Source organism: Schistosoma mansoni, chromosome 2 (genome assembly GCF_000237925.1).
Source record: "Schistosoma mansoni strain Puerto Rico chromosome 2, complete genome".
Taxonomy (NCBI): Eukaryota; Metazoa; Platyhelminthes; class Trematoda; order Strigeidida; family Schistosomatidae; genus Schistosoma; species Schistosoma mansoni.
The window spans coordinates 10,771,872-10,787,265 of record NC_031496.1 but is presented as its reverse complement, the minus strand read 5'-3'; the positions used below and the strand labels follow the sequence as shown (position 1 = coordinate 10,787,265).

At 33.8% G+C, this 15,394-nt stretch overlaps 1 protein-coding gene and 1 non-coding gene across 2 annotated transcripts in view; one reads left to right on the top strand and one right to left on the bottom strand.

The window, feature by feature from the left end:
* Smp_154850 (putative rap gtpase-activating protein) overlaps positions 1-15,394 on the bottom strand; it is a gene marked incomplete at both ends in the record, with an annotated part of 65,217 nt that overhangs the window by 44,674 nt on the left and 5,149 nt on the right. The window contains 3 exons of the mRNA XM_018795648.1: positions 2,123-2,213; positions 5,187-5,251; positions 5,991-6,109. Coding sequence (XP_018649940.1) covers positions 2,123-2,213; positions 5,187-5,251; positions 5,991-6,109 — 275 coding nt within the window. The remainder of the gene's footprint in view (positions 1-2,122; positions 2,214-5,186; positions 5,252-5,990; positions 6,110-15,394) is intronic.
* Smp_tRNA_01653_Pseudo_TTG.1.1 lies at positions 10,516-10,582 on the top strand. Its single transcript has one exon. It is a non-coding gene (tRNA).

The following is a 15,394-nucleotide window of genomic DNA, read 5'->3' as shown; positions in this document are numbered from 1 at the left end:
CTCAGCACTATCCACCTACGACCTCATAAAGTACTGGACGCAGAATTTTCTGCCATCACATTGAATGTTCAATTCTTTGATCGCATGTTGGGATACTAGAAAAAAACAACTATTTAGTACTTCTTCATTTTCAATGATACAACAACTAATTTCAATCTGTAACGGTTACCACCTTCAAAGCATTTCATAAATGTTCACAAGATTTAACAATTAGTTAGGCAAATTAATTTTCTTCTAAATCATATTTTATCATCACAAATAGATCTTAGTTTTTTCAATCTTGAAAATTTGTATTTCTTAACCTTCTAGTTGTTCAACTAAATAGATTCTTAAACGTGAACTAGTAGATAATAATGAGTTATTGAGTTGAGATGTTTGATTGGAATGATGAATAAAAGATAAGTCATATGTACATACATATGGGTTTTAGTGTGTCTTTCATATGTTATTATGTAAATATTAACCCTGTTTTCACTTCAAGTTGACCTCAGAAAATTATTAAAAAATATATTATGCTTTTATCAATAATAACCACTTTAGAGTTGATTCGTTTATCTTTGGTCTATAAAAGCCATTAATTGTCATAAAAATGACTGTCAGAAGGGGTTTTGTGGAGATTTGAGTAATTTTATATAGTTGAAATCATGAGTCAATTGAAGTTAGACCACCATGGAAGACCTGGAAGCACTGGACAGCCGTTTCGTCCTATCGTGGGACTCCACGATCCCGCCTCACGAGATTCGAACCCAGGACCTCAACCTTGTGGATTGGTTGAAGTTAGACATTAACACCATCGGATGCCGGCTCAGTGATCTATCGGTTGAGTGCTCTGGCGCGATACCGGTAGGTCCTGGGTCGGAATCTCGCGAGTTGGGATCGTGGATGCGCACTGCTCAGGAGTCTCACGATAGGACGTACCGGCCTTAAAGCAGTGCTTTCAGGTTTTCTATGGTGGTTTAGCTTCAGTTGACCCATGATTTCAACCATGCAAATGAAAATGACTGACAATTAAAATTATATTAGTGAGTTTCATAAAACAATTTGATCATACATGTAATTTATTTGGAAAATACTAGAAGTGAAATAGTAGTCAAGATCTCATGGTAGTGTAAGTTTCAATAGGAAAGATATAATATGGATTCAATCTCATAGTAACTTAGAGCACAGTAATTCCTCATTTACCTTAGTTCAATATCAGATTTTAGCTCATGATAAAAAGTTTCTTAAAATGTTGTGAAATTTCCATCAAATAATTCAGCACGATTCTGACAAAGGTTAGTTATAAAGGAAGTGTGTTGTTTGCCACATAACATTATGTCAATAAACGGAAAATATAATAAGGTGAAGACATATCTAACGGCCGAAATAGTTCAATGACTAGGAACTAAATCATTTCCTCCTAAACTATTTTTGTAATATTTTGAAGCATATTTATTTTATCGTCAGTAAAATAAAAAGTATACCTACGGACAGGCTGTAGTGGCTGGTCCTGTGCCAAGCTTACATGGGTTATTCTAGCTTCTGGACAAACCAATTTATCCATTCTTCTCAAGCTATATTTCGACCATGTTAATTATTAACCTATCAACCTTGACTGTTTTTACGTGAGCGTATATGTGTATATTTCTTATCTTACTCATCACATAACTTATCTTTGTCTGACTATAATTATCGATTTACGCTTGGCTAAATTGAGTTGGCTCACTCGCCTTCTCCATTGCGCGTCCTTTAGTTTCGTTTCTCTCTCTCTCCTTCTCTTTCTTCTCCCCTTCTCTCTATCTCTCTGTTCTGATTGACGATTTTACAAAATATACGTATTCAAAACTTTATTCTCTTATTTGACTTATTTAATTCTGCTATTCATTAACACGATTTAAGTCGATAATCGTACACGACGATTGGCGATATGTATATTTCGATAACAAGGAGCAAACAATCTACCTGGGGTCAGATCTCGATTCACAAAACGGCTTTTTACAGCATCTTTATCTGATTATTTATAAAACTGTCGTTCATAGCTTTGATTATATTTTTACATCAAACGTATTCTAATGTATAATTGATAAATAATAAAATGGAAATCTACAAAATTCCACAACTGGTATATAATATTGGTCCTTACTTCTTGTTCTTCTAAAGTAAGTGCATCTTTTTGTGCTTCAAAATTCAATATTCCACGTGGTCCTTTCTCTACACGATGAATATCGAAAAAGCTGTTACAGATTAAAAAAGAAAAGCAAATTAGGAAGTAAACGTGTACAAAATCTTTTAAAGCCAATACCAAGTTAAAAAGTTGTTAACATACTGTCAAAGAACAAATTCTAACCAACTAAAAATATTTTAATAGTTGAGATCATGAATCAATTGAAGCTAGATCACCATGGAAAACCTGGAAGCACTGTTCGACCAATTCGTCATATTGTGGGATGTCTCAGCAACATATGCTCACTAGTGACTGACTTCAAGAGGTATTTCCTGGAGTTCTGGTGAGAAGCAGTAACCAGTGGAGTTCATCAAGGTCAGTTGTGAGATAGTAACTCACTGAAGACATTAGTGTATGTGTCGCCCAATTTCGTGGATTGGTTGAAGTTAGATATTAACACCGTCGGATGCTAGCTCAGTGGTCTAGAGGTTAGGCGCTCGCGCACGAGACTGGTAGGTTCTGGGTTCGAATCTTGCGAGGCAGGATCGTGGATGCATACTGTTGAGGAGTTCCACAATAGGACGAAACGGCCGTCCATTGCTTCCAGGTTTTCCGTGGTGGTCTAGCTTCAATCGATTCGTGATCTCAACTATTAAAATTACTATAATATCCATAATAAACCCCTTTCGATATTAAAAATATTTTGTTTAGTTATTAAAATACGAACAGTTATAACACATTCTTTAATCGAGATTTTATATGTTTTGTAAAGTTGCTTGCTGTTTGGTAGTACCACTAGGAAATATTAAACTGATAATAATATATACGGAAGATCGTAGTAATGGATACTTAATTTAAATAGAGTTTTTACTTGCTCTGAGTTTGTTGCTAACAGTGATAGTGAAATGAACAAAGACCAGTGTAGGATAAATCAGTTGTATTATGTGAAATTAGACAGGGCATTTATGAAAAATGAAAACAATGTTTTAAATATACCATTTGCGCATCTTCCATGAAGTGTCCCTTACAAACTCCATTGTTCCTTAGTCCTTGTTGCTGCTCGAAGTCCTCTGGTTTTTCTTTCTCTTCTCCTCATGTTCCTCTTCTACCAGTAAAAATCCTACTTCCAATTCACGATACGCACTACTTATATCTATCCGTATAAGTACCATACACCACAGTCGTCACCCCTTAAATAAATCGTTCTAGCCGTCGTTCCGCTCGCCGTACTGCTGTCTCTGTCACACTTTGGGCCTCACTCCCTGTCGAAATGTTGCGTCTGCTGGCGCGCTGACTTCTAAAGCTCTGTCGACCTTCTGGGCCACCTAATTCCTAAATCCGCCGTCTAACACCTCATCTCCGTCGATAGCGACTGTCATACCCAAATAAGAGTAGTGACAGTATGAAGAAAGAATTTTAAGTGATAGCTTTAAAAGTTTGAGAAAGATCGTTTTTTGACATGATATGACAAAGTTTTAAAGAATACATAAAAATAGATTGTCAATAATCTGACGTGAATTAATCAAACGAATAGTTTCAAAAGTGAAAAATAATAAATATGCGGATTTATGAAGATTGTAGAATTTCAGTGATTGAATTCACAAGTCGATCTAAGCTAAACAACTATGGAAAACCTTGAAGCACTAGATGGCTGTTTCACCCTAGAATGGGACTCTTCTGCAGTGCGCACCCACGCCTACGCACGCGTGACTCGAACCCAGGACCTTCGGTCTCGCGTGCAAAAGCGCAGCTTCTAGACTACTGAACTGGACTCTCACTTCTGAGAGGTCCCATACTAGGACACAATAGCCATCTAGTGCTTCCAGGTTTTCTCTAGTAGTCTAGCTTGGATCAACTCGTGAATTCACCTGTGAAAACGAATTCTCTTTGCACTGTTTAATTACGTAATCAAGGCATTTGAAGGTTAGTCATCGAATTTTCTTTGTACGATGGTTCCAATCCATTTTTCCAAGCGTTGTGACCTTCACCAACCTCATTAGGGCAGAACTTTACTAGCCACTGGTCAGTTAGTGTCCAACGAATTTAAAATACTTTTTGGGCATGTTTATTCATATTTTGTTTATGAAGACTAGATATTTATCTCCTTCTGTTTAAACAGAAATATTTAATTATGTAAGGACCAAAAATGTTTAGTTTGTTTATAGATTTTAAAAAAATGCCTTCTCAAACCTCATATTAACGTGAACCGTTTGAGTGATTAATTCAGCAATCAGATATAAAGTATAACACAGTTTTAAAACTGTGATAGTAATTATGGTAAATAATAAAATATACTAGTCTAAAAATTATCACTGAAAAGATGTTCAACTCCACGCTTTCAACTATGAAAATACTAAATCTCCACAAAACCCCTTCTATAATTAATATAATCATATGCTCACCAGTGACTGACTTCAAGAGGTAAATCCTGGAGTCCTAGTGAGAAGCAGTGACCAATGGAGTTCAACCAGGTCTGTTGTGAGATAGGAACTCACTGAAGACAATTGGTGAACGGTTGCTCAACTTCGTGGATTGGTTGGAGTTAGATATTAACACCTTTGGATGCCGGCCATCTCAGTGGTTCTAGAGGTCAAGTGCTCTGGCGCGAGACTGGTAGGTCCCGGATTCGAATCTCAAGAGGCGAGGTCGTGGATTCGCACTGCTGAGGAGTCATACAATAGGAAAAAACGGCCGTCTAGTGCTTCTAGGTTTTCCTTGGTGGTCTAGCTTCATATAACTCACGCTTTCAACTATTAACTTCTATTGACTAATTTCAGTAGTCATAAACATTAAGTTTTAAACCGGTTATAAGACAACACCGCGAAATTTATCAATATACATAAAGAAAATGGATTGTGACGCTAAGAAATATTCGCAGATGATACTGTTTTCACATTAGCTTACTTTGAATGCTTCAAGAAATGGACGAAAATTGATGAAATTCAAGTAATCATCGAAACATCTACCATTTAAAATTTAACATTACAAGAAAACGATATGTACATTTAAATGTTTTACAATTAAAATCAATTCTCTTACTTACTTTAATACCTTTTTTGCGGTCAATGCATTTGTTGGATTATAAGATATACATAATTTTTGACTACCCTATCAAAACAAGAGGAAAATAATTATCGTTAATGTCGAATCTAAAGAAAACAATTGTTTAAGAAAAAAACACCCAGAATTTCTTATGTAGCCTAATACAAACCATCACTAAGTATTTGCTCAGATTTCCTAATCTCTGTGCAGTAATTTATGCAACAGGAGCTCCCTGATCATAAGACTTAATTGAAAGCTTCATAATTTATTGAAAAGTCAGTTGGTCAATTTCGCTACATGATGAGCGCCTAACTAAGAATCAGTAATTGAAATTATGTTAGTCACTTAAAAATGATAAACTTAAATTGCAAACCAACTCAATGTTTTTCACTTTCGAAGATGAATTGTTCATTTTGGGTAGATCGATGAATAAATGGAAACCTAGTAATGTAACGCAAAGCTTATTACTCAGTATAAAATTAATAAATTCACTTGGGCACTCCGTGTTCGCTTACATAACATAAAATTCACAGTGAAATCTTACAGTCAGAGCATATACCTCTCTTTTGCACTTGATATTATTGAGACAAATAATTATGAACTTAGGGATTTCAATTACAAACTGATATCAGAAAATGAAAAGGGTCAATCAGCTGTTTCATCCTACTTGAAAGATTCTCATCAGCGTCCACATACAACATTACTATCGTCCTTTATATCTCGATGTTGACAAGACACAATGAAAACAACCCTGGACCTGTACATAATCAACACAAAGTTACAAAAATAAGTAGTTAATACTTACTGTTTTTCTCCATAAAATTGCACGGTATTGACTAATTCCATATGTTTGTATATCATCTTTGACAACAGCTAGTAAAAATGGATCACGTTCAGTAAGGTAACCACAATGTAGTTGATGATCTAAACGATTTGTAAAAGAAAAAAATGATCTTTGAAGCACAGGTAAAATATTCCAGAATTGAGGTTGACATGATAATAGATTATTATCATTATTACATATTTTATGTACTTTTCTTGACTAAGTTAAGATGTACATTGGTTGTGAAGAACGGTCGTTTTGTTTTCAACGAGTTTTCGTGGTGAACTTTAATATTTAACTTTGGCTTAAATTACAATGTTAAGCGGTTTAGTTTTAGAATCAAATAATCTCTGATTTATGTTTTGACGCTTAACATTAGAGGTATATAGACTATTTAGGATGACTTCATTGATCCATATACGTTGTAGTTACAATTAACAAATAATGCTATTTTTTATTATTTGATATCATGTTATAATTAAAGTAGCTATCATTAATCAGTTCGATATGAAAAATACGTGACGAGTGATTTTCGATTTCTTAATCACAGATGCTTATGAATAATCTCAATAGAAAGTTGAGTTCCTTGTGAGCAAAATGATTTAGTGATAAGGTTACGGAAAAAGTGTTTTGTATAAATTCTTCTGTAATCATGAGTACCATATTGTAACAATGAGCCACTGTTGAGTAAACTATAGTTATGGTAATCCTAACTCTTTTTTCCTGACAAATAATTATTTTCGTCAGAAGGGGGTTTCGTGGAGATTTTAGTAATTTTATGTAGTTGAAATCATGGGTCAATTGAAGCTAGAACACCATGAAAATACTGGAAGCACTGGACGGCCGTTTCGTCCTATTGTGGAACTTCTCAACAGTGCGCATTCACGATCCCGCCTCGCAAGATTCGAACCCAGGACCTATCACTCTGGCGCGCGAGCACCTAACCTCTAGACTACTGAGCCAGCATCCGACGATGTTAATGTCTAACTTCAAACAATCCACGAAATTGAGTGACACATTCACCACTTGTCTTCAGTGAGTTGATATCTCACAACAGACCTGGTTGAACTCCACTGGTCACTGCTTCTCACTAGAACTCTAGGAAATACCTCTTGAAGTCAGTCACTAGTGAGCATATGTTGCTGAGGCATCCCACAATAAGACGAAACTGTCGTCCAAGTTTTCCAATTGATTCATGATCCCAACTATTAAAATAATTATCTATTAATTTACTTAACAAAGAAGAATAACTGTATTAGTACACATAAGTGTTTGAAGAGATTGAAAGAAACAAGACTAATTGTTATCTTCATAAGAAAAAAACAATACTATGTATTCACGGGTATCAATGTCAAGGTTGGACTTGTTAGTTTCAAATAAATTGAGCAATGAATAGAAAGTTAATAAATATATTTTTGTTATATCACAATGAATACAAAAATTGTACTTTTAACGTTTCGTGACCTAATGAAAGACACGTCTTCAGAGTAAATTTATTTACTTTGAAGAAGTGTCTTGCATTAAGTCACGAAACGTCGAAAGTACAATTTTTATACTCATTGGGATATTAAAAGACTAATTTTTGAACGAAGAATATTCTTTTCAATAAATTCTCTTCAGGTTCTACAATTATATTTCCAAATTAATAATCCGAAGAAAAATGGCCAGGTTAAGGGTTAAGTACATCGCTTAAAGCTTGTGAGTTTAGAATTCGATCAGAGGGGGTTTTGTGGAGAATTTAATATTTTCACAGTTGAAATCATGAGTCAATTGAAGCCAGAACACCATCGAAAACCTGGAAACACTGGACGGCCGTTTCGTCCTATTATGGGACTCCTCAGCACTGCGCATCCACGAACCCACTCTCGCGAGCGAGATTCGAACCCAGGACCTACCAGTCTCGAGCCGAAGCCGAAGGCCGCCCAGTGTTTCCAGGTTTTCCATGGTGGTCTAGCTTCAATTGACTCACGCTTTCAACTATAATGAATATATATTTGTTATCAATTCTATTTACTTTGTATTCCTTAAGTAAATAATTCGAGTAGTGGTGTTTTTTTATTGATGTATGTTCTGTTTAACCATGACGTAAAACTCATTAGAATGTATGTGACCATGTGAAACCTTACAACATAAAATAGTTGATATGAAGAGTCATTTCTATCTGCGTTTTCTGATCTCCAGTTATATGCTAGCAATTTAGGAATCGACATCTGAATAATGTTCATTCTTCTCAAGGTATATTACCAACCACCACGATGTCTCTGATTGTAGTTTTTTGTGACTTGCTCAGAGAAAGATCGTAAATTTTCCATAAACGCGCCTGAATATGTTATGCGATTAATAGACATAATGATGCATTAAAACAAACAAAAGCAGATCATTTTAATAATTGAATTCATGAGCCAATCTAAGCTAGACCACCACTGAAAACCTGGAAGCACTTGACAGATGACTTGTTTAAATATCTAGAGGGCAGGAACAGATATCCCAGATATTCAAACAGGCCACCAAAGTTCACCATGCAATCATTTCCCAAAAGTCAACTAGACAGATACGACCAGAAGACAATTAGGGACATTTATATATCATATATATATCACGGAAAAACCATCATGAAAAACCCAATAAGCAAAACCTAGAATTTGTAATTAAGATTTCTGCATTCACCAACGGATGATTTATTGGTTATTCCTTGACAATGATTGAACGATTACTTAAATTCTTTCAGTCTTGAAAGACAAACTAACAGAGCATTTGAAATGGATAATAGTACATTGAATAGCTTATTGTGTACAAAAATATATTATTTTAGCGTTAATGAAAATATAACTAGGAGATTAAATTCACTTGATATTGTTTACTTGGATATTCCCATTGATGTTTAGGACTGCAATTGATCTGTCTCTTATTGGCATACGTGTATACTGTGAGTATCTCCTCGATACTGCTTTAATTCACAAGCATTACAAGAGATTACAGATAGTGGCTAACAGTGGAATTCAGGACGCGTGTTTCATTTTATTTGGAACTCGTCAGCTGGATAACGCTTTAGCCTTTGAAGTCCCGGAATGATCATTAACTCTGGGATTCAAGTACATTCAACCAACGAGTTCCGAATAGGGAGAAACGTATGTCCTGGATTCCACTGCTAGCCACTATCCATCTTTGCTCATAACCGAGAGATTTATTGATAGAATTTATCCTTTTATAACTATGTGCATTATCATTCTGAATAATTATTATAACATCACATTATTATTATTTGCATGATTAAAGAGTGAAGTTATGATCTAAGCGTCAAAACAATGATAGGCATGAGTGATAATCATTACAATAGTATCAATTAGTCTGTGGGATATATGAAACTTGTCAATCAACAAACCACACATCAAACTTGTAAAGAATCATTTAGATATACAGAAAAATTAAATTTATTTACCATTTATTATCATAAATCATGTTATCATAAATAAATAAACATTTTCTACAATGAAGGTATTCTGTAACACTCTACAGTACTATCATACAAATACTTTGTGGTTAATAATACAAACAGAATTGAATTTTATATTAATTTTACAGAAAAAAAAATAGGGACATTCAATGATATGTATTTGTAAGAGACAATTTACTCAGAATACTTTAGTTGGTAGATTGTACGTGTTACTAATTTTAACAGATATAAGTAGTATTTATCACCGGTCGAAAGTGGAATATCTGGAGGTGGAAGGTTAAGAAATTCAAAGAGAAGAGAATAAGAATATAGAGTGATCGGTATGGAAACTTCACCTATGGACCGTCCTCACAGTTGTCTCCACCTGTATTCTAAGTTAAAATAACTGATGCATATTGTAATTGTTTTTTGAAAGAAAATTTATTTCCTGTAAACCTAAAGGTTATGCTTGTGTTTATTATTAAACGGTGAAATTTTCCTCTCAAATTAATTTTCATATGACTTTAACTGAACTTATTTATTATTCACATGGAAAGAATAATTTCCTTTATCATTATTAAATATTAAAGAATGAATGGGTGAATAATTGATTTAATTCAGTTAATTAGTTGATTTAAAATTTATTAAGTTTTTCAAATGTGAACTTGTCACGTATTCGTTTATTCATTAAGGTTATAGAGTTTCAGTTTCGTTATCCAGTTATTAGCTATAATATCTATTTCTTATTTTATATGCCTAAATAAAGGATAGATCATAAATAAACAAATTTAGTTTATATATAACTAATAAATTAAAACAATGAAAGAATAATTCATTTAGTATTGTTTATTTCAATCTTCCCATTGATGTTTAGGACTGCAACTGGTCAGTCTTTTATTGGCATATGTGCAAACTGTGCGTATTGCCTCGATATTGCCTGAAGTCACAAGCATTGTAAGCAAAGATGGATAGTGGCTAGCAGTGGGATCCAGGACGCACGTTTCGTCCTATTCAGCAGTCGTCAGCTGGATGTGCCTGCATCTCAGCGTTGCACAAGTAAGTGGTTATCAGGACTCAATAGCTGAGTGGATAACACGATAGCGTTTGAAGCGAAAGGTACTGGGTTCGAGTCCCAGAGTGAACATCAACTCTGACATGCAGGTACATCCAACTGAGGAGTCCCAAATCAGACAAAACTTGCGTCCTGAATTCCACTGGTAGCCATCATCCATCTCTGCTTACAATAAAAGAATAATGTTCAAGTTCAGTGGTTTCTTCAATATACATTATTTGCAAGTTAAATTTTAATCGTTTAAAGATCCTCATCATATTAAAAGAATAATATAATTGAACGAAGAATATTCTTTTCGATAAATTCTCTTCAGGTTCTACAATTACATATCCAAATTAATAATCCGAAAAAAATGGCGGAGGTAGTAGCCATTAGAGTGAAGAAACCAGAGCAATGCGTACAGAAGAAATATCTCGAACCCCTGATCCTCTATTGGCCAACCACAGGACCAATCAATCAGTAGTAATCATAGCTATTGACTAACCTAATTTGACTGTTGTACTTATGACCTTTCGTAGTCAAATATGATTGTCTCTGTTATTCTTTATTCACAAGTCTGGGTATTATTATTATTATCATTATTATTAATATTGGTAAAACATTATTATTAATCTCTCCTATACATAATTCATTCGCTTCGCACTGATCCCTCCTTATCACGTTTAACTAATTTTTCGCATAATTTTGTCTTTCACTCGATGGAGTTGTAATTGCACTGTCAAATCCTTCACCCTATCTGACCCGTATTTCTTCTAATCATATATCTTTAATTTTCACTTAACACATATACAGATTAAAGTTAACATTCCATTTGAGTCATATCAACATTAACAATTTTATTCTATTTGGTTTGACATTCCTAAACTTAAATGCTTTAAACAATGGACTTTGCCTTTAACCTGGCCATTTTTCTTCGGATTATTAATTTGGATATATAATTGTAGAACCTGAAAAGAATCTATGGAAAAGAATATTCTTCATTCAAATATATTAGTCTTTTAAATTTTAGTAATTAAAAGTAGTAATTATGGATACAACAGAATTTATGATCTTTTAAATTAACAATTATAAATGAAGTAATACATTAACACTGTTGGGTGTCAATTCAGTGGTCTACAGGTTAAGAGTCCGTGCGCAAAACCAAAGGTCATAGATTCGAGTCTGACATACGGGATCGTGGATACGCAATGTTGACGAATCCCATACTAGGACGAAATGACCCGTCCAGTATTTCCAAGTTTTCAATAATGATCTACCTTAGATCAAGGACATGAATTCAATTATTAAAATGACTAAAAATCTCCATAAAAATCCTTATTCTGATCATAATTATCAATAAAAAGTATTAAATGTACGCTTCAACAGTTTCACAAAAGTATTTTTCTGTTCAAGCATATTAATGACCTTAAAAAAAAGAAAATAAAAAGAAAGAATATAAATGAAGTAAAAATCACATGGTCATAGTTAATTTAATTTTTGTTTTTGTTTTTCCTCTTGTTTTTTTTGTTTTTGATGCAAATAGATGAAATTCAATCTCTTTAATACTCAAAGGGTATATAGTTTTCTTTTTTTTAATATTTTTTTAAATCAAAATTTCTTTTCTTTTCTTTTTGAGCTACAGAACCTCTCCACCATTTCTTTTCTTTTCTTTTTTGAGCTACAGGGCCTCTCCACCATTTCTTTTCTTTTCTTTTCTTTTTTGAGCTACAGGGCCTCTCCACCATTTCTTTTCTTTTCTTTTCTTTTTGAGCTACGGGGCCTCTCCACCATTTCTTTTCTTTTCTTTTCTTTTTGAGCTACGGGGCCTCTCCACCATTTCTTTTCTTTACTTTTCTTTTCTTTTGAAGCTAAATCCTTTTTTTATAGTTTAATCATTATTATCATATTTAATACTTGAATTGATTATAATCTTTTGATGAATAAAAAGGGTAATGTTTGAAATATAAGTAATATTCCTTATTATTATTATTATTATCTTGTTTTTGTTATTATTATTATTATTTTAGTTCATTTTCAACGACCTTCATTATTTACTCGTCAATTCAATATATTCAATAAATGACCTGAATTTTGGCTTTCTTAAAGCGTTTTCTAGTTATTTGTAGATATGAATTATAAGAAAAATAGATTGTTTCATGTTTTGTCTTATTGTTTATTGTTTTTTTTATTCATTATGGAGTATGATTATGAAAGTTATAAAGAGAATTCAATGATTGGTTATTTAAAAAAAGTTGATTTCTAATTAGTTAAACTATTGTGGGACTCCTTAGCAGGGCGCATTCACGATCCCGCCTCGCGAGATTCGAACATAGGGCCTACCAGTCTTGTGCCAGGGCACTTAACCGATAGATCACTGAGCCAATCATTACTCAGGCCCCCAAATGCCATGGTACGGCCGAGAGTGGGAAGAGTACGCTCTCCCTCTCATAATGCTCTCACATGGCCACGTGTATGTAGCCTCTACCAGGGAAGTCCTACTCACTGTCTCTTCGCACCATGGATGTTGTTTACGAAATTGAGAGGATGAAAAGCGAATGTCCGGCGCTTTAACCGGGTTGGTCGTTAGGGAAAGTTCACATTGGCTCCAGTATCCTAATGGAACAAATGGCGTATGAATCAATCGTTGGTCACTGGCTACCATGAGACTGCATCTTCTTACGATGCTCCACTGCCTTATGGATCAGACTTTTAGGTCAAAGGCTCCGGATCTTTTACGATGTTTAAAAATACTTACCTTAGATGCATTTAAAAGTATACCATATGAAAATGTAACTTTCAACAATCATTCAGTCTCAATAAATAGTATTTCAATGAATTTCCAAAATACTATGTTGGTTTTCCGGAAGGGGAGCGGAAAAGAGGAAGGCCATAAAACACATTACGCCGGGAAATAGAAGCAGATATGAAAAGGATGAATAACAACTGGAAAGAACTTGAAAGGATCGCCCAGGACAGGGTTGGATGTAGAATGCTAATGGGCGGCCTATGCTCCTCCACGAGGGGTAACAAGCATTGCTTGCTGATACTTAATCATGTGCTTGTAGCTTTGTGGCCTGTGTTATTTGATAATAAACTGTAGTTGCCGCTTCTCTTCTGATTTGATGTACTGTTAAGATTTGTATGATAACGGTTCTCGAGATAAAAGATTAGTGAAGCATTGCACTACACTATTACCTCAAACCATCTAACATCAAAATTGATTTTATTCACTTCCACTAACTTATGAATGTGAATCATTGATTTATTATGGTATATTTGAGTCGTGATTTCTAAATACATTTTACATTTTAGTTAAGACTATCTTGTTGTAAAGATCAATCTCTAAAATAAATTTCCAGAAATTAAAAATTAGAAAAAAAGGTTTTGGTTTATTTTTAGGAATAAAAGTGAATATCAATGTTTGGATTCAACAGAAAATGATGAAAAGATTTTTTAGGCTGAAATTTAATCTTGTTTCCATACATCAACTAGATTTATCTACAATCTACATGAAATCAGTTGTGTTGATTCAGATTCTAACTTGAAATATGTAAACGGCTGTTACTTTTTGATGGAGTTTTGTTCTCTGAGCTGGATGGTTTGGTCGTGGAGCTTTCATCGTTCTTCTGAACGACATCATCAGCACAAACTTCTGGTAGAAGTGTTTGTGACAGTACTCCCGTTCCTTAAAAGATTATTTTCTTAGCAGATAATCTTGAAGATTATGTTAACTAGCTTCTCTTGTGTTTTCTTTTTTACGGTTTTAATGATGTTCTATTTCATTTCTGTACATCATTCTTAACATTATTGTCTTAAATATGTAAACCTGTTTGTTCTGATAATATGACTGGTTCTATTTTGTCTTTTCTAACACTGAATTCCATTATCTTGACCAATGTCATAGTTAATAGAATTTGGAGAAATTTTCATTCCTTTTTGATCTTTTAATCTGTTTTTATCTTGTAGTGCAATGCTTCACTAATCTTTCATCTCGAGAACCGTTATAATACAAATCTTAACAGTTAATGAAATCAGAAAGCAAAGAGAAGCTGTAACTATAGTTGATTATTAAATAACGCAGGCCACAAAGCTGCAAGAGCATGATTGAGTATCAGTGAGCAAGCGAGAGCAATTATATGGGCAAATTTATAGCCAAATTATATAAGGGTGCAGCAAGACAAAGTGAAAGCTAATAATAGGATTTGAGTGCATACATATATGGTGAGGAGGATGTATCATCGAATGATATTTAAGTAATCAACGTTTTGGCTAGAGTCTGTCATGTGCTGTAGTGATCATAACAGTACAAAGAAATATTCAAATTGTTACTATGCGAATGACAATGTCTGTTAAGTAAGTTAATAAAAATGGCTAAACCGAAAATAACAGTAATGGAAATTGGATGTAGGATAGTCGCTATAATCTCATCATTACAATGAACACTATGTGGATACTTGTCTTAATATTTCACAGGAATGTTTTATCAAAAAATTCTAGCTTAGTAATTCAATCATGGTAATAGTTTGTTAGTTGATTATTCAAACTTCAAAGTTGTTGTAACATTATCAGTTATTGGATATACTCTCAGATCTAAACGAATACAGTTTAATTTTTATCTGTTGTTAAAGTCATTTAAGAATGGTGAACCATTCATGAAGGAATAGATTGATATTACAATGAAGAGTAATGACCTTTAGCAGTGTTCATTCAAAAAACTATTAATGATTGGGCATAAGAACGTTGGATCTCGCACAATGCAAAAGTAACATAAGGCAATCGAATCATTATCTAATAGTTCTCATGTTCAACTTAAATTCATAGAAAAGTATTATTTCAGGTGTTCTGCATCATATTTTTCTCAGGAATCACTGGGTCTCTATCAACATAACTACTGGAATAAAA